General features: G+C 43.6%; 1 protein-coding gene across 1 annotated transcript in view; it reads left to right on the top strand.

The window, feature by feature from the left end:
- The window catches only part of LOC118793211 (disintegrin and metalloproteinase domain-containing protein 33-like), a 122,863-nt gene extending 99,318 nt beyond the window's left edge, over positions 1 to 23,545 (top strand). The window contains exons 15-23 of the mRNA XM_036551276.1: positions 1,749 to 1,857; positions 2,518 to 2,722; positions 3,663 to 3,740; positions 5,428 to 5,536; positions 8,876 to 9,017; positions 13,068 to 13,167; positions 15,711 to 15,971; positions 19,767 to 19,945; positions 21,969 to 23,545. Of these exons, the coding sequence (XP_036407169.1) occupies positions 1,749 to 1,857; positions 2,518 to 2,722; positions 3,663 to 3,740; positions 5,428 to 5,536; positions 8,876 to 9,017; positions 13,068 to 13,167; positions 15,711 to 15,971; positions 19,767 to 19,945; positions 21,969 to 22,020 (1,235 nt within the window). The 3' untranslated portion in view covers positions 22,021 to 23,545. The remainder of the gene's footprint in view (positions 1 to 1,748; positions 1,858 to 2,517; positions 2,723 to 3,662; positions 3,741 to 5,427; positions 5,537 to 8,875; positions 9,018 to 13,067; positions 13,168 to 15,710; positions 15,972 to 19,766; positions 19,946 to 21,968) is intronic.
- Positions 23,546 to 23,786: the final 241 nt, after the last annotated feature.

The raw sequence follows: 23,786 nt of genomic DNA, 5'->3' as shown, positions 1-23,786 counted from the left end.
TCGCAGAGTCATCCTTCCTTGGAGGGGTCACTCATTTTGATCACATCTCTACTCGGGTCCCAACAACTGTCAGCACAGCAGGGTCACTGTCCATTTTTCCAAAAACCCTCCTATCCAGACTATGTCCTGCCTCCCCAAACGGACCCCTCTGGCTCCTGACACTAAGAGCTTGCTAAAAGCTTGTGTGCAAGGTATAAGCATTAGAGTCAATAGTCTGTTGGTGTAAGCATCTGTTGTGGAAAAACCTTGGCAGTTTACTCCTTTTGGCAATAAAAGCTTGTGAAACTACAAGCTTAGTGGCTAAAAAATTTTGGTAGTACATTATTGTACACCTCATGACAGCACTTATTGTGGCAGTGATTCCAATAATGGCACTGGATTACAAGCATGGCACTAATGATTCAGCATCTGTATGCCTATATGCCTAACCTTATTTGATGCACTTTATGTTAGTTCTGGATATGATAATCAGCCAAATGAATACATTTAAATGTAAATGTGAAACACTCATAGTCAATACAGCTTCCAAGTACCAAAAGTCATTACCCTTTCTTATCCTCTTATAATCCTTTTTAGTACTTTCAGGACAACACTAAAAAGACTAAAAAAATCGCATTTAGTAATGAATAAAATTAGTCATACTGGACAAAAGGGTAGATGCCTGCTAGCATTTTGCTTTTTAAGTTTGTGAACACTTCTTCAAATGGGTTGACCTTGGTGCAATAATGTGCAGTGAAAAGGAATATTAATTTAGATTTATTTTTTGCAGCTGCTGTGAAAAGCATTGCCTCTGTGCTTATTTGAAATGATTAATTCATTCTAAAGCATTCATCACAGTAGTCTGCAATCTTTTAATCAACTTCTGAAATGTTAGTAGGTGGAATTTAACAGCACAGACCTCATCTGCAAGCCATTTCGGAGTCACTCTCTCACAGTATTCAGACATGCATAAAAGTCCTCTGACGTGCTAGCTGCGAGAAAAGCGCTCAGTTTCGTATCGATTGGAAAAAAGTTGAAAAGAGTACCACTGAGTTTCCAGATCAATCAAAGGAACATTACCAGAGTGTAGAATGACTGACACAATGTAATTGTTAGGCACAAGAGTGTGACAGAGGGTTTCTGTTTGACAGTGGCCTCATATATCTAACATCTGTTTTTTTTTTTTTTTTGCCGTGAGACCTTGGCAAAATTAATTACGGCAGTCATTTGCTTTAGATGCTTGCGGTTTACATCTAATGCGTGTATACAGATGGATGTGCTTCAGATTTAAATTTCCCATTGTTTTTGCTGTCATTGCTCTTTTGCTAGTTTTCTTTTGAAAGATGACTGAAAAGGCCTGGGGCAGAAACATAAATGGCAAAAACCCATCAGTTTGCCATTTTACAGATTAGAAACTGGCACAAGGGCACAGCAGTAGTGGCACAGCCTGGACTGGAGCCCATATTCAAGCTTTCTTGCACAAGCACAACTGTTTTCACTTAAAGAGTTACATTTTCATGCATGTATTGTAGAATATATTGTGTACTGTATTATATAGTTTGTGTACTCAATTATATGGTTTGTTCTGTAATATATACATAAAGTATGAATGACACATATGAAATAGGAAATGGTTTATAGTATACACTTAAGCTATATTTATTTATTTTTAGTGAATGCATATAGCTCTCTCTTTTTTGATGTTATTAATGTGTGTTTATTTGTGCGTGTGCATGTGTGTGTGTGTGTGTTTTGCTCTTCTGGTACAGGTGCTCGTCCCGCTCATGACGCCTGCTTCCAGGATGTTAATGCTGCGGGGAACGCCTTCGGCAACTGCGGCAAGGACGGCCAGGGGAACTACAAGAAGTGTGAGAAAAGGTGACTGACTCACCCCCCTCTCCCACAGAGACCTCCCCCCCCATCCTCTGCTCTCACTGCTCTCTGCCACACTCCCTGTGTGTGTGAGCCTGTTGCCATAGCATCCTGCCGCCCTAATTGATTTATTATATTCCGAAGCTCAGATGCTGAAATTAGGCATTCCATGCACGCCCCTTTGAGATGACTCTACAAGTGCTGTTTAGAACAGTAGAGAAGGCCCACCATGGCTCCCCAGGGCATGGCAGGAGGGAGCACCCCTGCTCCACTTCTCCTTCTCTAAATAACTACGCCTCATTACCACTTTGTATACTGGAAAAGTGTATGAGAGCTATCCTCTTCAGTATTTTGTCAGTACAAGCAAAAAAACTGTGTACATGACCACTGTCTACTGCCGATGCAAGTTTATTTTCTCATTCCCTTTCAAAATTGAAAACAAAAAAATAGCGTTGTTAAAGATGCGGGAAAAAGATTTTTTACCTGTTCCAGGAAATTTCCTGAGAAAAATGAGTGTCTCACTTTCTCGTTTGATGATGTGTATTAAATTGGAATAGTTAAAAGGCACATTCAGTCTTGGCAGAAACTGTGTGTTGAAGCTTGCTTTTCCCATCGGACGCCGCTCCAAGCAAGCGCTCTCGCTCACCGCTTGCGTTTCCCGACCAGCGATGCCAAGTGTGGCAAGATCCAGTGCCACAGCGCCGCCAAGAAGCCGAAGGGCACCAACGCCGTGTCCATTGACACCACCATCCGCACCGACGGCATGGAGGTCAAGTGCCGCGGCACCTACGTCTACACCACCCAGGATGGGCAGGGCGACCTCCCTGACCCCGGGCTGGTCATGACCGGGACTAAGTGCGGCGAGGGCAAGGCGAGTACCGTCAGAGACACACCCCCCCACCCCACCTTTGGCTAACACGTCACCAGCACGTCACACCAGGCTGGCCTTAGCTACCTTTCAGAGGGGAATACACCTTTAGTCTACACCTCTGTGCTGTAATACACCTGGAACAACTATTTCCCCTTTTGCAGATGCCCCAACCACTCCAGTTCTGATACAGTTCAGTTGTCTTATGGTCTAAACTCATGGATTAAACCTTTCCGTAAAGTAGCTGCAATGGCTGAGGCAGGTCAAAACATAGGTTGAGATACAAGTGATGAATTAAATCCATATTGTATATACATTGCATATTTATCCAGGTGGCCTGCAGAGCCTGTGCTTTATGCATAATCTGTGTATAAAGACGGGACACTAAATAATTCAGGTTAAGTGCCTTGCAAAAGGGGACAGTGGCAGGGCCCTAAACAGGGACTCCACCCTGCCCAGTTCCCTGTCCACTGCACAACAGCTAACTTCCACTGTCCTCTTTGGCCTCTCTCAATAAACAGTTCATTCAGGCAGGTTAATGATGGCAGTGTCATTGGGAATTTTATGCAAGCACTCAGGACAGCAAGGTTTGCTGCATTTGCTGCATTTTTGTGCCCAGCTGTTTGATTGTATTGAGTCACAGTGTGTCTCAGAGGACGGTATTGAATCATTTCTGACAGCCATCGTCCTGAGCACTTTATTACATATGGATTTATATATTGAATTGCTGCACACCATACAGCACAGCATAAGTGCCGTCTTTCTGGGAACACCTCTCTCTTGTTGTGAAAGGACTTGCTCTGGTCATTTCCCAGGGCTTTCCTTTGCTGAAACAGTGTCGTCAGTCCCATTTCCTGAATGAGTCTCACACTAGGGGAGTGACTAATGCACAGATCTGGCTTGTTTTTACTCTAAATATAAGGTGACGTGTCGCCCACTGCAGGTGTGTCAAGACCGTCACTGCCAAAATGCCTCCTTCACAGAGCTGGAGCGTTGCATCGCTCGTTGCCACGGACACGGGGTGGGTAATGCTCCTGGTTCTGACTCATCTCCAAGATGCAGTTTCATTCATCTCTATTATGTAATCCCGTTCAAATCTATGATGTAATCCAATTCATCTGGGTGACATAATCCTTTTCAGTCCGATGATGTAATCCAGTTTTACTCTGACGCAATCCCATTCATCTCTAGGATATAATCCCATTCATGACTGTGATGTAATCCTGTTCAGCTCTGCGATGTAATCAGTTATCAAAAGGAGGGGCACCAATGGGTGACTGTCTGCAAACCAGATCAATGTGGAGTTTCTGCCCTAACAAAATGGAAGTATGATGGTCAGACCACTGCCTGGAATTCATTACAACAGACGTATTGAGTAATAGGGTCATGGGGTTATGTGGTGGACTGGGTGGGGTTGGGCTTCCTCCAGCCATTAACCTGACCAATCCCTGACCCCAGGAGACAGCCTGCTTGCACCCAGTGCTGGTGCACCCTCCACCTGTGGTCACTGACAGCACCAGGGGAAGATTGGGAGGAGAGAGTGTGGGCAGAGCATGAAGTCTCAGATCATGTAAAAATATTTGCTGCCCCACTGTGCCACTTCTTCAGGGAAATCGAGTCAGTTTTTCTCAGCTGGGGAGGGTCACAGCTGTCACGCCCTCCAAAGTGGTTTCGACAGCGTCCCAGGTCCTTGCAGTGTCTCCAGCCTCCCCTCCACACCCCCTGTAGAGACCTGCGTAATTTCATACTCATAAATCCTTTAAAATGGCTCTCCAGGTTGCTCGTCTCCGACACAGCTAGTCGTGCATATTAAAACGAGCTGCGCACTCCATTAGTGCCACAGCTCCGTGTTGATATGTTCTCAGATGTTTTTGTTTTCGTTTTTTTTTTCTCCTTTGAGAAGCCTTACAGCCACTGCCGTCCAGACAGGCGCTTATTCCCGTTTATTTCCCATAATCCTTTCTGCTCGATTTGTGTTGAAAGTCTCCACTTGCTGGTGTTGCTCGATTGTTCGCATTCGGAGGGCAGTGAACGGGGAAGGCTTTGAGGAGGGATTATTCAGAAGGCGCTTTTTCTTCTCTGTCTCTTTATTTGCATGGCTATGCCATTCAGATTAATCTCTGGGCTTAACGAGGTCTGCTGAGTGAACAAAGCGGACGGCCGCCGCCGCCCTCTCTCTACCTCTGCCTTTCGGTCACCTTGCTTGGAGTGCGGTTTCGGTTGACGCGGCAACACAAAAATGCAGTGCTCCCTTCTGGAGTTGGGATTATTGTGAGAATCATGAGGATTAAAGGATTCTGAAAGCAAATGACAGCGATACGCAAGAAGAGGCAAACACCCAGGAATAAGGCAAACATCTGTCCTTGTGGCATCTTCAGAGGGTATTTGAAGTACAAGCTTTCGGAATGAGCGCTGAATTTATGTTCTTTGTGTCATTGATTGTAACCTATGAACAACCTTGAATCTATGATTATAACCATGAACCTATGATTGTAACCTTCTAATCTATGAATGTACCTTGTGTGAATATGCATTCCTTAATTGGTCATGGATTGCAGCTATACCTATGGATGGACCTGTTTTTACAAAGATTGTATAACATTAATTTTGGACAGAGCTCCTTGTGACCATGCCCTGCCCCCTGCCATGCCCCTACCTGTATCTAACATCACCAATCTGTACCCAGCATGCCTCTCTCTGTGTTCCAGGTGTGCAACAGCAACGGCAACTGCCACTGTAACCGAGGCTGGGCCCCGCCCTTCTGCGAGAAGCCAGGCCTAGGGGGCAGTGTAGACAGCGGTCCTGTGCAGTATGATAGTAAGCCATACCCCCCCCCCCAGATCCCAAAACCCCCACCCCCCCCACCCATCCTCCACAGCAGCCTGTCTATCCTCATCAGCATCAAAGCAAAAGTAAATACATCAACAGGAGCCCTTCTCAGAAGCGCTGATCTCCAGCGCACTTTCAGAGGCGTGCTTTCATCTCGCGCCACGCTGAGCTGTAAACATGGTGAAGTGTGACATGAATGGCTTGATGCAGATTGTAGTCTGACTGCAAACATGGACCTTATTAGGCTCTTGGCCTCCCAGTGTAAGAGCTTTCGGTGCTTGGTGCAAAAGGATGAGACCAGGCCGACCATCTCCACTCGCTCATCGTCTGTCAGTTTACCGCTCGAAGCCTTTGCTTTCTGCAGCTTTCTGTCTTTGTCCTCCTTTCAGTGTTCAAGTTGCCTGGTCTCCATGTGACTTTTCAGGTCTGTCAAGCATTGAGCCCCGCTCAGGAAGAATTATTTAAAATTATTATTATTAAGCTTACAGCCACAATCTAAAAGCCATTTTTATCCATATGGAATACAGTTGCATGTTTAGGAGCTATGCCCAATTTCCTTTGGTGTTTAGTTTTAGCCCTGCCTCCGCACAATTTCATCCCACTTCCTCTACATTTCAGCCCACTCCTGCAACATTTCATCCCGCTCCTCCTACATTTTAGCCCTCTCCAGCAACATTTCATCCCACTCCCCCTACATTTCAGCCCACTCCTGCAACATTTCATCCCACTCCCCCTACATTTCAGCCCTCTCCTGCAACATTTCATCCCACTCCCCCTACATTTCAGCCCTCTCCAGCAACATTTCATCCCACTCCCCCTACATTTCAGCCCTCTCCTGCAACATTTCATCCCATTCCTCCTACATTTCAGCCCTCTCCTGCAACATTTCATCCCACTCCCCCTACATTTCAGCCCACTCCTGCAACATTTCATCCCGCTCCTCCTACATTTTAGCCCTCTCCAGCAACATTTCATCCCACTCCCCCTACATTTCAGCCCATTCCTGCAACATTTCATCCCACTCCCCCTACATTTCAGCCCTCTCCTGCAACATTTCATCCCACTCCCCCTACATTTCAGCCCTCTCCAGCAACATTTCATCCCACTCCCCCTACATTTCAGCCCTCTCCTGCAACATTTCATCCCATTCCTCCTACATTTCAGCCCTCTCCTGCAACATTTCATCCCACTCCTCCTACATTTCAGCCCACTCCTGCAACATTTCATCCCACTCCCCCTACATTTCAGCCCTCTCCAGCAACATTTCATCCCACTCCCCCTACATTTCAGCCCTCTCCAGCAACATTTCATCCCACGCCCCCTACATTTCAGCCCACTCCTGCAACATTTCATCCCATTCCCCCTACATTTCAGCCCTCTCCAGCAACATTTCATCCCACTCCCCCTACATTTCAGCCCTCTCCAGCAACATTTCATCCCACTCCCCCTACATTTCAGCCCTCTCCAGCAACATTTCATCCCACTCCCCCTACATTTCAGCCCTCTCCTGCAACATTTCATCCCACTCCCCCTACATTTCAGCCCTCTCCAGCAACATTTCATCCCACTCCCCCTACATTTCAGCCCTCTCCTGCAACATTTCATCCCACGCCCCCTACATTTCAGCCCTCTCCTGCAACATTTCATCCCACTCCCCCTACATTTCAGCCCTCTCCTGCAACATTTCATCCCGCTCCTCCTACATTTTAGCCCACTCCTGCAACATTTCATCCCATTCCCCCTACATTTCAGCCCTCTCCAGCAACATTTCATCCCACTCCCCCTACATTTCAGGCCTCTCCAGCAACATTTCATCCCACTCCCCCTACATTTCAGCCCTCTCCAGCAACATTTCATCCCACTCCCCCTACATTTCAGCCCACTCCTGCAACATTTCATCCCATTCCCCCTACATTTCAGCCCTCTCTTGCAACATTTCATCCCACTCCCCCTACATTTCAGCCCTCTCCAGCAACATTTCATCCCACTCCCCCTACATTTCAGCCCTCTCCTGCAACATTTCATCCCACTCCCCCTACATTTCAGCCCTCTCCTGCAACATTTCATCCCACTCCCCCTACATTTCAGCCCACTCCTGCAACATTTCATCCCACTCCCCCTACATTTCAGCCCTCTCCAGCAACATTTCATCCCACTCCCCCTACATTTCAGCCCTCTCCAGCAACATTTCATCCCACGCCCCCTACATTTCAGCCCTCTCCTACAACGTCATCTCACTTCCCCTGCATATAACTTATAGTTACGTCTTGTCTAATCCTTTAGGATTTTCTGTGCCAATTCCAAAGTGAAAGGAATCTTTACTTCTTATAATGTGATCTAAGAGATAAAATTCATAATCGAAATGCAAATGAATCCAGGCATGTGCCAGCCTAATATGCTCAGAGTTAAAGTGATAAGATACAGCACTTTTCAAGTTAGCTCGCTATTATGTTGAATAATCATTCGGAATCACATTATTTGACTCAACTTATTGTTAAGGGAAATTAACATGATGAAAATAAATTTAGAATCCTTGTGAGGCAAGATATCCATCTTAACACTTTAAATAAATCAAATAAAAAAAAAGAAATACCTGGTAGAAATCACAGCATCCCACCATAATCCAACACACTGACACTGTTTTGTAGTTTTGTAGTTTTGATTTATGCCCATAAACTGGCAATGTATCTTAGCCACATTTGCAGAAGGGCAAATTTATAATGTTAGTGAACACCTTTTTGACAGTCTGCTACATTAGGAAAACATTGTAAAATCGCCAATGTTAATATGTGTAGGTGAAGGTATAAAAATACATGCTTTTCTCCTGAATTAGGAGAATAATTGCAATAGCCTACGCATGAAAATATGTGGCATAGGTTGAGAAGTTAGGGTGACAGGAGCGAAAGGGGGGAGTGGCATTACTGGACATGTTTCTTCTCTCCCCCCTTTCATCTCCCACCAGTTTTTTCTCTGTAGATCTCGCCTACAGTAGAGTGCATTTGTCCGTCAGCAAATTTTCAGGCAGGACCCAGTGGGTCCCACCCCTGTTGCAGGGCTCTAGTAGAGTGTTTAGTTCATGTGTTTTCCATTTGAGTGTTCAGGTCAGTCATGTGTTCTCCATTTGAGTTTTTAGGTATTCTTCAGTTGGGTGTTCAGGTTGTGTGTTTCCATTTGAATGCTCATGTCCTGTGCTCTCCAATTAAGTGTTCAGTTCCTGTGTTCTCCAGTTAGGTGTGCAGGCCCTGTTTTCTGTTGTTGAATGTGGTGTGTCCTACAGTTGAATGTTGAGACTCTGTTCTCCTGGATAATGCTCTGAACTGTTCTCAGGTCAGCTGGGCATGGTGGTGGGACTGCTCTTTGCCTTCCTCGTCCTGCTGCCTGGCATTCTCATCGCTTTCTACTGCTACAAGACCAAGACCTCCCTGCTCCATAAGTGGCTGGCCCAGAGGGAGAAGACCAAGCAGAACAGGTAATCCCCACAGCAACTGTCACCAAGGGAAACAGTGCTATGTAGTGATGGGACTGAGGCCTCATCAAACTCCATAATCGATAGTGCTTTCAGTGTGTTATCAGTGTCTGTGTGTTTTGAAGCAGGCACCTTCTTTTGCCATGGAGAGAGAAGTGATTTTTCATTGGTTTGTATGAGTCAGTCACTGACAGCATTTGGCAGCTCCACCCATTATGTTGTGCAATGAGGCCTCCCTCTCCCATATGTTGTGTAAGGGGGAGAGGCCAGACGGGCAGATGGACATGGGTTCAAGTTCCCTTTATTCCAATGAATGAGGAACTACACTTTAAATACTTCTGTTGAAGTCAAAAAAATAAAATAAAAAAACTCCAGTGCATGGTTCCATTTCCTGTTTCATCTTGAGAGTGTGTACTCTCTTTATGCACGTTTTTGGAACTTTTATGCAAATACCCCATGATGACTGTTACAACATTGGTTGTACAAAGCCTCTTATAATATGACATGTTCACTGCCCCAGAAATGTACAGTAACAATTTATAAACTTTATATAAGTAGGGAATTATGGGGTCTAGTAGTAGTAGCAGTATGTTGGTCAAACTCTTAGAAGAATTTGGAACTTCTAGTTGCCCTGTCAGTCTGAGATATTATTATTGTTACTACTACTTAATAAAGTTGTAATAATACCAGTTGTAATAATACAATTATATTAAAAACATGTATTTATGATGATTATTGCAGCATTGTGTGGAATATTTTGACTTTGGCAGTCCAGATCCTCTCTCTAATAACACATGCACATTTAGTAATGTTGGACTAAACATAAGCAATTTTAATGATGTGTAATGCTGCTCTTAATTCTTTATAAAGCATTCATAACTGTTGTATTCAAAACAGTTGCAAAGACATTTTCCTAGACCTGTCATGAATGTGTAAGCCTATGCTTATTACACATTCAAGTTACAGCTGTTTTTCTATTTCTCTACTTAAATTGTTGATTGCAGTATTTTTAAAAAAAGAATAAGTGAAGATATTTCTCTACTGAGATTTTTTGAAAAAGTTATCACGTTTTTGCATTTAGAAAAGTGGCTTGAACTGTATTGAATGGCTTTGTGGACCTATGCCTGTGCTATAAGCTGCTGTAATTCTGGATTCAATGTAATTGTGATTCCATTCAGTAATATATTATTGGACTGAGCCCCATGGCACATATCAAACAGAGAACTGGGTTAGAGCAGCCATAGTTTGTTTTCTGTCAATGATACCAGCTAATGCTACAGAAGGCCACACAAAGAGGGCAGAGTTAGCATTGGGGGTTCTCCAGTGTGCCAATATGTTGTCAAGGAAATGCAAAGGATGCAAGGAAACGTGCAATGGCATTCATAAAGGTGCTCTAGCCATAACCAATTACAGCTCCTAATGAAGTGTAGAAGTAGCAGTCATACTGGGCAAAAACACTGCCTCGGAAGCATTGATCCCATTCCCAACACTGTGAAATTCTTTTTGTTTGTTTTTACAGTGCGGGTCTTTGTATGCTAGCAGAAACAAGCACTGTGAAAGTGTCATGGGTTCAATTTTCTCCAACTGTTTTTTCATCTGTTTCCAGAGGATGCATGTGTTAAACTCACAGATGAGTCCCTCCCATATGCAAGCCATTGTCACTAAAGAAGGGTTGTCTTATGCATTTTGGAAGGGTAGCTGAGGAGTGGATGGATATGAACTAGATTGTAATTGGAGAATGGCATATAGAGTCTTACAGAAAGCAATATTTTAAAGTCTAAAATGAAGCACTGAGGAAATATTATAATATGTTTAAATATACGCTCTGCATCCACTGGGCAACTGACTGCCCCAGGGTTCCTGTCTGTACTGGTCCCTCGGTGGTGGAATGAACTTCCCATGGGGGTTAAGACAGCAGAATCATTGGCCATCTTCCAACACAGACTGAAGACTGACCTCTTTAGACTATATCTCCATTCTACTTCTATCCCCACCCCTCAAATACCTGCTACTTCTTGCATTCAATGTTAACTTTATGTGTAGTATTATGATATATTTGTGTTCTAAGACCTGTTGTATCGTAGTATACTTGGCTTATGTTAATGCTGTAGACTCTTGAATATTGCATTTGATGCAAGACTGTTAAATTGGAGTATTCACAGAGCAAGAATAAGCAAAGTCTGTTTGACCTAAACAGGGCCAGCTGTATATTTTGCAATAAAATGGAATATGAATTCATCCAGTATGCAATGAGGAAGCCCATGATACTGGCCTGTTGATCATATGTGTACATTTATAACAGTGGAAGCATGGACCATTTCAAAAAGGGATGCAATATCAGAACATGTCTAGAACGTATATATCCGACACATAGTCTGAAAGGATTGGCCCCTCAGTTGCTATTGCCATCTCTTGGTGACTGTTTGTACCTAGTGTGTTTTTTAACTTTTGCAAAACATGTTGTGTTTGGCAATTTGCATCCTTATTATATTATATCTTATGTTGTATTGTGCGTTTTGCATAGCATGTCTGTGCTCATTTCTGGTGAGCAGATGTAGAAATAGAGAACATAATCATAAAGTTGGAGGTAATTTGAAAATACCACAGTGTGTGAAAAAGTCATAAAAAGATTTCAGGAGAGACAGGGACAGATAAAGTTATACAAGGACAAAGAAATTTGGCCTTGTGCTTTACAGCAGACAGGGGAGGAGAGTGTTATAAAGCATGCCAGCGAAAGTCATGAATTCTCTCTGTGGGCTGGGGAGCAGAGACACTACTGGCTGATGTTGAACACCAGGATAAGATGGCAGCTTAAGTTCTCCTGCAGGAACCAGAGAAACAGGGAGAAAGACACCACATATAGGGCCGATTTACTTTTGCATTGAAATAGGAATAGTATCTCTGTTTCTCCAGCTGAATAATATTTTCTTTCGCGGTGGCCAAGGGGATGAGATAGAGGTTTAGATATGAAAGGGAGTGTGAAGAGCACCTCAAGAGTGGATGAATGCTGTAGGAAATGTTTGATACATGTTCAAATGTTTTTTTTTCTCCTGTAAGTGGGCAGAGTTATGTGTTAGAGGATGCATTTTGCTAGGTGTGTTTTGTTGGTGCCCTGGGTGCGACAGAAAGTGCTGGACAGAAAGAAGTTTGTAAGTGAGCCAAAAGCCCATTCATTGATTGCACCTAGTGTTTTGGCTGTGCAATGTTTCGAGCCAAGGTGGATGGTTGTTGGGATGGACAAGGCTTATCGTCAAATAGTTTTAAAATAGCAGAATGTGTTGGCAATGGGGTGGCTGAAACTGAGATCCTTGTGCTGGAACTGAGAGGTTGCAGTACAGCTACTGCCAGTTTCATGTTTAATTTGGAGTCCCAGGCTAAAAAGGGGTCCCTCAACCTTGTCTCTGTGCTGGTATCAAGCATGGCATGTCTCACTAGTCAGAATGTTTTTTTATAATGGCAGCAGCTGTGGGATGACCTGGTAAGGTGGAAATTGTCAAGCAGTACAATAGTGTAGTGGCAGTGTAGCATAGTGGTTAAGGAGCAGGACTTGTAGCCGAAAGGAACACTGGGACACTGCTGCTGTACCCTTGGGCAAGGTACTTAACCCACAACTGCCTCAGTAAATATCCAACTGTATAAATGGATAACATTGTACAGAACTGTAACCAATGTAAGTCGCTTTGGATAAAAGCATCTGCCAAATGAATAAATGTAAATGTAAATATAAATCAAGCCAAGCTGGGCAATCACATAGCTTGGAGTGGCTTGGTGACAGTGGCTGTGGTGTGAAGGTGGAAGACACCATTGACTGTGTGGGAATGTGGCTGTATGTTTTTAAATCCAGTCAAAATCACCCATTGGTGTGTGGAAGGCATGTAGGATAGAGGGCCCAGAGTCTGCCGTACTCACAGCTAGGACCAGCAAACCCAATTTCCAGCAGGATTGAAAGCCTGGCCCTCCGGAAATCCACTTTAATTGAGTTGGGTTGCGAGAACCGCTGCGGTATTGACCTGGATTCTGACCGCTCATTTTGTGAATCTATTTTCTTCCCAGAAAAGATGCGTCTGAGCAGAAGGTAAAGAACGGACACCTGAATCCAGCGTTCCACCTAAAGGTGGTCGGGTCATCTGGCAAGAGCAGCAACAACAAGAAGGTGAGTCTGAGTCCCAGTGTGACAGAGGTCTTCAGCTGTCTATCTCCCATCTCCCCTGTCAGAGAGAAGTACTGACAATGCATCACAGCTGTGTCCTAGGCTCTTCTGTGAGAGAATGAGGCTTACAGAAAACGTTTGGCTTCCTGTACCAAGCATTTACAAGTCAGTCTTGTGAATTAGCAATTTGGGTGATGTGGTCTGGACATGCGTCCAACCAAACATTTAGTCTCAAGTTGAAAAACCTATTGATTCTTCTCATCAAATGTTAGTTTGGATTCAGGCTCAAGTAGGTAATACTCTATATGTTATATGATATTTGTAAACTACATGTAAACCCTCAGAGAACAGCCCTTGCTCCACTGTGAGAAGTTCTCACAGTGGAGTTTGTCCAAGATAGACTGTGGAAGGCTTTACTCCCTTGGTTGGAAGAATCACAGCAACAGAACCAGACCTGAAAGAGCTGAACAATCAACAGCTGTATATCAGTGTGTTTATTATTGTTAAATAAGAAACATGAACCTGGGCGTGACTAGCATTATTTTCTTTCTCAAACCAACCTAAAACCAAAATCACTTCAGACATGATCCTATCTGATTATCCAACCCAGTTGAAAATATACTTATTCTATGAATATCCACCATCCCTGCTTTAATGGTTATAAACGTTATGTACAAACTAATTACCAGACTAGCCTTTTAGGAAAAAAATGGAACACTGACAAGTTTACAGCACAAAATTAGGTAGCTAGATTACAGGCATCTCAGTTATCTACATGCAGCATTTTCAAAGATAAAGTAGGTAGCTAAGTGATGAGTTTCCTGTTGTGATCTAAGAAGATGGTAAGGAGGTGGATGCACCCTGGCTGAGTACTGTTTTTGAAACCATTATGATGAATTTTGGGGTCCTGTACATTGATATTGTAGCTTTTTGGCTGAAGAATTATCACTGACTAATGCTAGATGTTTATGCATATGAAACAGAGAGAAAACTATAGAGTTCTTGGGGAAAATGTGTGCCTGCCTTGTCAAAACTTGTCAAAACGCAGGACTGTGTGTGTGGTCATGGAAACACCAAAACCAGTATAAACACCGTTGCTATGTAATTACAGAAAACAAATTATTCTGTCCCTAAAATTATCATACCAGCTAGCTAGCTTCAGACCTCTAATTCAGGTGCATCAGATGATACATTCATGGTGGACACAGGCAGTGAGTGATAGTATGAATTACAGTGACCACAGAAAGTATCTAAAACAGTAATAAAATTGTGTAGTGGTTGACTAAGTTACTTGAGGAGTATACTCTGAATACAGTGATAATTGCTCTTCCCCTAAAAGAATACACCTTGAATACACCTCCAACAAAACACCTTGCTTATTGAAGACTGATCAATATTCCCCTAATGTATGTTTTGTGTTTTGATACACCATACATTTTTTTACAGAGAATGTTCTTTTTCTGTACAGAGAATTTTTTTTTTCTTGTGGTAACTAAAGGCCATTCAGTTTCATTGTCTTGTGAACACTTTACTTTTTGAAGAGCATTATTATCATGAAACAGGTGCCTCGTAAGTGTGAAGGATGAACCTTGGTGGTTAAATAAAAAAGATGCTTTGGTTTGTCTTCTTTTCAGAGAGCTAGACTTCTTCACTCTCGCTCTCTACCTTTTCAGATTTTTTTTTGTGTTCTCCATGGATTAAAATAAATCTCTTAAAGCCCAGTCAAGTCCAGACGTGGGTCATTTAAAAGCAGCTGTAGAGAATGTTCCAAGGAGATTGGAGAGACAGGGTGCATTACGGGTAGTAACAATAAAACACCATCCCAGGTTTGGGCTCTCATAGAAACTGGTGAAAGTCAGACTGGAAAATAGGGCCAAAATGATCAGTCTTGCTTTGTTTTTTTAACATTTGCACCGAAACTCAGGCTCCACAGCTCTGAATTATTCTGACAGATAGAGAACATACTGTTGTGAAGTTGTACTGAAGTGAATAGGGAACATTCTGGAAGGGGTTGAGCAATCAGTTTAGCAAACCAATCACAAAGCCAGAACATGCTGAGGCAAAATCTCTACTTTTAGTTCCAGGGATCAGTGAGCAGAGCATACATTCAGGGAATAAAAGCATCAGCTGCAATAAGACAGAAGTAGTTTGACAGATTTGAGAAAACTACATTAGGGAGTTTTAGACAGTCACAACATTAAGTTAGCTTGTATTGTTCTAAAAGCTTAATAATAAAAGCTTTAATAAAAATGCCCTGACCATGCAGGTTATATAGCAGAAAATCCATTCTATACTGGCAGAATTTTGTCTTCAAAAAGTTAGTTTCACAAACTTCATACAAATAGGCATGCATCTCTAAAAGTAATATACATTTAAATATAGAATGAAAAATATAAGAACTGTATTTTAAAAACAAATATGTCATGTAAGGATTTGAGATGATTATTTCTGCTTTCATGTGGAATATGGATTTTATAAAAGAAAAGTTCCAACACACACCTTTTTTAGTACCTGATGCCCCCCCTCCCCACCCTTTATCCCCACAGCTTCCTCACACCAGCAAGGAGGTCCTGCCCCTCAGACCTGGCCCCACCCCCAACGGAACCCAGCCTGTCAATATTGTCCGCCCGTTGCGCCCCGCCCCCTCTCCTTCCCCCTCCCCCCACACCCAGCACGACCACCGAGTGGCTCGACCACCTCTCCCCATAGGAAAGCCCCCCACCGGTCCCCCAAAGTCCCCAGCACCCCCCCTCAAGCTCAGCCCACCCAAGAAGCCCCTGCCAGTCAACCCAGCAAGGGCACCATTGGTAAGTTGGCCTGCAACTCTCTTTTTTTTTTTCCCTTGTGAACCCATCCATTTCTTACATTCAACCTTCGATCGTAACGCCTCGTCAGTTTCATATTTCCTCACAAAGTGGTTTGGATTGGGAGCAGGCTGTGTAAGCTGACCCTGGAGCTCATATAGAGGGCAGAACATGTCCTCTATATGTGTGTCATTCGCCCACGCAGTCTTTCCTCGTGTGCACTGAAGGAGTAGCAGAGTTTAGTGTCTGGAGCTCTTTAGCTTTTCTCCCAAAATCGTCGATCTGCTGCGGAGCTGTGCTGTCAAGTCTGACAAAAAGCAACAGGCAGCGCATTTTGCTTTTTTGCCGTTGTTGTCATGAATCTTTTATACGGCATGATTAATCGTCAGCAAATGTTCACGGCGGCTTTCAGGCGAGGCTGCTGTGAGAGTGTGAAAAATGTCAGTGCGCAGTAGAGCTGGAAACAGTTGTTTTGACATTGATCATATTACTGCGCTGAAGGTCTGGAGCATCTGCGCTTCGCTAGTCCTTGCAACATCTGCAGAGCTGGGAAACCAAGAGAAACACAAGGCAGTTTTTTAGATTTAGAAAACTGTATCTCTCTCCCCTTCCCTAGCAGGCTGCTACTCTACCTGTCTCTCTCTCTGCTTGTCCCTCTATCATCCATCTCTCTTTCTCTTGATCTCACACTAAGTGGTGTCACTGTTTCTCAAGGAAAGGGGTACGTGTTATTTGAAAATAATGGTGAAGTGGCAAAGCCCATCCCTAATAAATAATGACTAGTGTAATGAACGCACTCACACACCCTGGTCATTTTGTCACATGGAGAAGTCTCACTCCATTTTTAAATAAAGAACTTTGTTAAGCATTGCAAAACGGAAGGGCTTTAGGGTTATGTGTTTTTGTCCTTTTGATCAAAAGATACCAAGACTGAGTTGTGTGTTGAAGACCTTGATTGCTTTTGACTTTGGAGTGGTGCTTAGAACCAAGGACCAAGCTTAGTCGAGCTTTTATGCTGTGGACAGCAAAGTATATTAGAAATAAACAGCATGCTTATGCTACTAGGAGTAGGAGAGTGGTGTCCCCTCTCTGGTCACCTATACTTATAATCAATATAGCCTCTGCTTTGCTTCTTCGTCAACTATAAGGTGGCAGCGTAGCATAGTGGTAAGAAGCAGGACTCGTAAGCAAAAGGTTGCTGCTGGGGCACTGCTGTTGTACCCTTGGGCAAGATACTTATAAATATCCAGGTATATAAATGGATAACATATAATTGTAACCTATGTAAGTCACTCTGAATAAGACAATAATCTAATGTAATGTAATTTAGATGGAGGTTTGTGGTGCATTGTGGATGTAACTGACTGCATATGTGGATGATATGGCTGCTGTGTTTAAAAACTCTGAGGCGCTACAATAATTAGACCCTATGTGCCTGTTGAAGGGGCTACTGTGACCCAAATCACCAGGGGCAAGTCTGACCAATTTTTGGAAGGGGACGGAGAAGGGAGAGCATCTCTAGCTGCTACAGGACAAGCGCAGTGGAACTGGCAGGGTCTCAACGGCCTGGAGATCTGCTCTGGCACACAGAGAGGGAGGAAAGGGGAGGCTGTTACACAGAGGCAGAGCAGGCCTTATAGCAGGCCCTCTGTGCTAACCAGGTTAGATCCTGCATCAGGCTTCAAGGGTAGAAATCTGTACAAAATGTTCCCCTCAGGGAAGAATCCACTGGTCGTTACCCAGAACATTATTGTCACAGGGTAATTGAGGGGAAAAAAAAATATTTTGACACAAACTGTGCATTGTGGGAATATTAAACTTTCAATGTACGGGTGTAGGAGCCCACTCTTGTGCAGTTGGCACAATGGTGGCCACCCTAGACAGAGGTCCAGTTTGTTTCGACCACACCGAGCTGTGTGATCCACACTGATCACAATGTAAAAATTTCCTGAAATAAAAAATACACTCAACACATGCCCACCTTCAATAGTTCAATGTCAAGAAATAGAGGGAAATCAGCAACTCAGATGCTTGAAGCTAGTCTATAAAGTCTATAAAAGTACTAGAACGGATGTAGTACTAGACTAGACTGTTGTTTGTAATGAAATTTGTTTATGCCTTATGTTGAAACACAATAAACCAGCAAAAAGACACAATCTAATTTGGCCTGGCAGAATCCATTTTACCTACTGAAGTTACTGTTACCAACTTTATTTTGCCCAGCAAACAAGATGCTAATTATGCAGATATTATTATACTCTAGATGAAAAGGATGCGAAACTGGTTAGCTGAGTTATATTAGCATTATAAGCAGCTACAACACTTATCTCAGTATTATATGCAGCTACAGTACTGTTAGCTCAATATTATAGGTAGTTACAATACTGTTAGCTCAGTGTGGTATGTAGCTACAATACTGTTTGTACAGTATTATAAGTAGCTACAATACTATTATCTCCATCTTGTAGGTGGCTACAATACCGTTAGCTCAGTATTATATGTAGTTGCAACACAGTTAAATTATCTACAGGGTGGAAACGTGTGTGAAAAATACCTGTTTTCCTCACCAGATCACACCATCATGTACAGTATTCTCCTTTTTGTTTAAGCAGGAGTCACAAAGCTGACAGTGACTTGATTGATTCCCCTGTTTCAGTTGGAGAACTGAGGGTGAACCATCAAGAGAGGTCAGGATTTTCTCAGTCTGTGCTTTTTTGTTGTCTTTTGTAGGCCACAGGGTTCCTGCCACAGGTCTTTGAGGGAGGTTTCTGTTTCTGTGATGATAAATCCTGGGGAGATGACAGGGGACACAGATTATGGCCAGCTGTATCAGAGGAGGGGGACGGAGAGATCTTGTTTCTCAAACCGTTACAAAAAAACAGATGTATCTGCTATGTGTCATGTCCTGTGTTGCAGGTCAGCTGAATAGCTTGGTGGACACATGTTGGGGGGTTCTGTTTGCATCTGAAGCTTGGGGGTTGCTGTATCCAGTTGCCAGTGTCCTCAAGTGGAAGACCCTAATCCGGCCATTAGTTTTATAAGGCAAAATGGGAACGTAGCCAATGACATGGTTTTAAGTTTGAGCAATGTTCAGATTAGAGATCAAAAATGCATTTTATAAACTGAGCAGAAACCTTGAAGAATTAAATGAAAGTGTACCATAAATGTGATGGTGAGATTGTAGAAGAAGGGAAATTTTCATTGACGCGAGCTTGATTTGAGAGCATTGAGTTGTAGATGTTTACTCTTCTGTGACAGCTCATGAGTACAGCTTTTGAAAGTTTCCTTCTCTCCATACCTTCGTTCCTCTTTCTCCCTCCTCTCACTTTCTGTCTTTCTTTCCTTTGCTCTTTCTCTGTCTCTCTCCCTCTGTGTATGCTCACTGGTTTCAGTTCTGTAATGGCAAATCTGGCCGTACATAAATCAACAAGGCCTACAGAGGCAGACAAATACTATTTTAATCTTGAAGACGATGATAATGGCCAGATTGAAACAGGAAAATAGTTTTTGTAAAATGACAAACAGCTTGCAGTGATTCAAATTGAATTGGGCCAAAAATGATGTACTTTGTCATATTGATGAGACCGACAACCCAGTACTATCTTAATAAGTGGTTCAACAACAAGCTATTCTGTTTTTTTATTTTTGAAAATGTAGGATTGTTTGTTTTGCTTTCCTGTGTTTTTCTGGTTTTTTTTCCCCTAATTTCTGTTGTTTTTTCTTTTTATTTTTGTACTCTGAAAAATTTGCTCTTTTTTAACTAATGTTGAAATGTCGCTCCCTCTCCCTGTCTCTCAGCTGGTGTCAGAGTTGCAGCCCAGGCATTCACCGTCCCCACCCCAGAGGCCCCTCCCCCTTAGCCCCGCCCGAGGGGCGCCGCCCAAGCCCTCTAGCGGGCTGCTGGTGATGATGCCCCCTGCTGTTGGCCCCAAACCTGTGGTCAAGGTGTCAGCCATCTCTCCGCTCAGGGCACTCAGGTGAGCCTCACTTTTCCACTGCTCCAGCAGCACAGGTCAGTCTGTATGTGTGGGGTGGTGGTTGTAGGTTCAAATCCGCTCACGTTCATGTTTCTCTTTAGCTGTCTTTTGTGCTCAACCCAGATGATTGTGTCTCAGAAAAGAGCCAGGCCCTGTAGCAGAGCGAGTGGGGGGGGGCAGAGAGTGGGGCTGCCCCAGGCCCACGGTTCTTCCAGTTACAAAAGGGGCCCACCTTGGACCCAATCTGCCTTTTATTTATTTTTGTTGTTTAGTTGTGTGTCTTCATTGCGGCAAAAAAATAAAAAGTCAGACTGAGGGCGTAATGGTTTCGACCGACCCCTAGCTAAGTTTCTCGCCGTGATATTTATTTTGAATGAGCAGAGACACAATAGAGTTACAGAAAACTTTATTCGCTGTCCAGTATCCTTGTGTAAGCGTACAAACAGGAAAATTACGCCCTCTGTTCGAGTCCCAAAGTAGGAACTAGGCGATCGCGGGCTGTCTTGTTTTATTTCCCATCGCAGTCACTGCTAATGGAGCCGCAGTATTTAAAAATGGTCTCACACAATGAGATGTGCTGAAATAGCACACCTCATTGTAATCCGCATTTCTCTCCGTTCCGCCCTTCCGTGTCCGTAAGTTTCCCCTTGGTTCTATCTTGCATCTCCATACAGCCTATAATAGGCTATATAAGGGCCCACTACAGGTCCTCACTCCCTCTGCAATGAGCCATCGGCTCCACCCCTGGCCAGGCCAGAGGGTCCTGATTAAAATGTGAACTAAGAACTAATGCCCAGTACAACGACCCAAGCCACCCAGCTGACAAACAGCATCCTGGCAGCACGGGTGTTCCATTGATGCTGGCTGAGGATTTTGCCGTTCTCACGTGCTGTCTCTGTTACTTTTCCATGAATTGACGTGTAATACACTTAATTCCTGGCTCATCCTCTCATTTGTGCTTTCAAATGTTATGTTTTTCAGGCCCACCCCACCAAACAAGTAAGTCTAGTCTCACCTGTCTGTCTGTCTGATTGTCTGTCTGTGTTTGTCATGTGGTCTGTGTGGCCCTATGTAAACCTCACAGGGCACCTAGGATCTCTAGTACCTATATACATGACCTTCCTCTTACCTTAGTGTTTAGCATTTTAATTAAGTGGAGGTTAACATATATTTTACACTGAACCTCAGGGCAAGCATTTGCTTGGATGTGCAAAGAGCACACATGGTCCTCAGACAGGTTTTCAATTAATGTTTGGCACATCCAAACATCCTCTTTCCCTGAGTGATTTTTTTTTCCTCAGGACCATTCTGTTTGCCCTTTAAAATGACCATCCGTTCAACCCTGATACCACAATAAACACCGTCATTCAGCACAACCTGCAGCTTCTAAGGCTAAAATACAGAATGCAGGCAAATGTCAATTCCAAAATTGAAATAAACACAATAGAATCATAGGAAGGATCTTAAATCTGTTCCAGAACTTTGTTCAAAGAGAGTAACAGGTGCTTTTGACGCTGAAGCTTTTGCTGAATGAGTGTTTATTTTGCTATCTGGATTGAATGGATCTGTATATATATTAATATAACGTGTGTGTGTGGTGTTACCCTACTCTCTGCTTATTTCCTTACTTCAAGCTGTTTACGGCTATGTCACCAAAGCTTTTTCTGGGCGAACTCCACCTGAAGCCGTCAAGCCGATAACTCCACTCTGCTGGTGTAAATCTGCCGGGCACGGCGGTGTTTAAAGCTCTTGCTGTTAGGCACAAATCTCCGGCTTTGCTGTTTGCCGAAAATCAATTGGCGGCTGTTCTCAGAAATCAGAAGGAGCGAGGCCGTTAAGGGCTTCCTGCTCCGTGCTTTCAGCAGACATTTTCTCAGCAGTGTCTGTGGAAGGCGCATAAAGACCGCCGTCCTCCCACCTGGAGCAGTCTTTCAAATTTTACTTCACGTGTGGGAGGCAGTGAGCCTCCATACAACAAGCTCAGAGTAATAACGGCTATCTCTTACCTTATCCTTTTCGCCAGGCCTGTCCCAGGAGTCAAACCAAACACAGCCTCCTCCCCATTCCGAAAATGACCCTCACAGCACAGGAGAGCTGGGACCGCAGTCAGACTTTTTGCACTATAAAGCCCATGTTGGAGAGCCAGTACAGGGTGAGGTGCTGTCCAGCAGAGGGTGCCGTTGAGGCGGAGGAGGGGAGCGGGGAGGCCAGAGGTTGCCCCCTAGTGGTTCAGCCTCATCTCTGCAAGGTATGATACGTTCGGCTTGGAGATGACCTCGAGCAGCTGGTGAGACGACGCGGATCTGCAGCAAGGAGCTGCGGACTGAGACTGACAGCTAAAGGGGTGGAGTTTAGACCGGCTGTTGTTGTGCCAAATTCCGGTATCTCGATGGGTCTAATGCGCCATATGTATAACCATAGCATTTTTTAAAAAATATTGTTATTATTGTTATTGTTGTTGTCTGATTGTTTTCTTAATGTAAATGTAACGTGCCAAAGAGTTCTATGTTTGTCCATTTTGCAGGATTCATTGCTGTATGAAGTTTTTATTGTTACATTCCATAAAATCCACAGGTTTACAGACCACCAAGCAATCACAAAACCTTACGCTCGAATTTTATATTTAAAGCGTAGCCTTTCTGATGGCATCCGTGCTTGCATAGAAAAAAAAATTAACATTCTACAGACTTGAACTAAAACAGTGTTCATAGTTGATTTAGTTTTGCTTTTGTTCTGCTGTTACGGTGTCTCCTCTGTCGTGTGAAGGATGCTGATTTGTATTCCTAAAAAATCCTGTGCAAGAGCAGGAAAGAAAATGCCCTTCTTTCAAAGTGATCACAGGCACAAATCTGGGAGGATCCACCTGAGAAACCAGGACGGTTAGGGGTGTAGCATGTAATTCCATGATGGGGTTATCGCATCACAGGGAGCTAGATTGTGAAGATCAGTAATCGCACTCACACATACTGGTAAAGGATCTCTACCTCAGTGCAGACTCCTCTGCAGCTGTAGCCTTTGCAGCTGCAGTTTCAGCTGTAAAGACATATCAATGGAGATGTCGAAAATCCCAGTGCAAATTTAACCAACTGGCTTGAACCCTGTATTCCTGCATTCCTGTGAGATTTATGGCAGATTATATTACTCTCTTCAAAAAGAGTGGTTCGCTCCACCTGACATCGTAGCCTTGAATCTACCCCAGCCTACTGTGTCTGACATTAGATCAACACTCCAGACTGCTCACCCCCTCCCAGAAAATGTACTGACAACAACAAAAAAAGACGGATGTCTTGAACCTGAAGGAGAAGCAGTTTGAAGTTTACATTTTTAACCATCACGGTCTACAGATGTGATCAAATGCCGGAGTTAAAATTTATTCATTCCGTCTGATATTTCAGGAGAGGCACAATCTCCTCTCCTGCTGAGTTTAATATGTTCCGGGCTCCTTTAATCTGCCTTTATAGGCCACACGTTTTAGTGCCACAAACAGGTACACAGTGTACGAGCCATGGGCTGTCTCAGAAACTGTAACCCCACTGTCACCCCGACTCCCCGACACACACACACACGCACGCGCACACACACACACACACACACACAAACACAAGCACACGCACATGCACACCAGGGTTTCTGCTAGAATTTTTTCTTGCCAGTCCGGCGACCAGAAAGAATTTATTTTACCGGACAAATTTGAAACTTACCAGCCACGTTTCAATAACAGTCTATGTTACAAACGCATATATAATGTACACCTAGGTTGACGAAACAATGACAATGACCTCAAATCAATTTGACTATTTAATGAACAGTAATGTAAGTTTGCAAAACAAACAGTAACAAT

This window comes from Megalops cyprinoides, chromosome 18 (genome assembly GCF_013368585.1).
Source record: "Megalops cyprinoides isolate fMegCyp1 chromosome 18, fMegCyp1.pri, whole genome shotgun sequence".
NCBI classification, from domain to species: domain Eukaryota; kingdom Metazoa; phylum Chordata; class Actinopteri; order Elopiformes; family Megalopidae; genus Megalops; species Megalops cyprinoides.
This window is presented reverse-complemented; position numbering and strand designations above follow the sequence as displayed.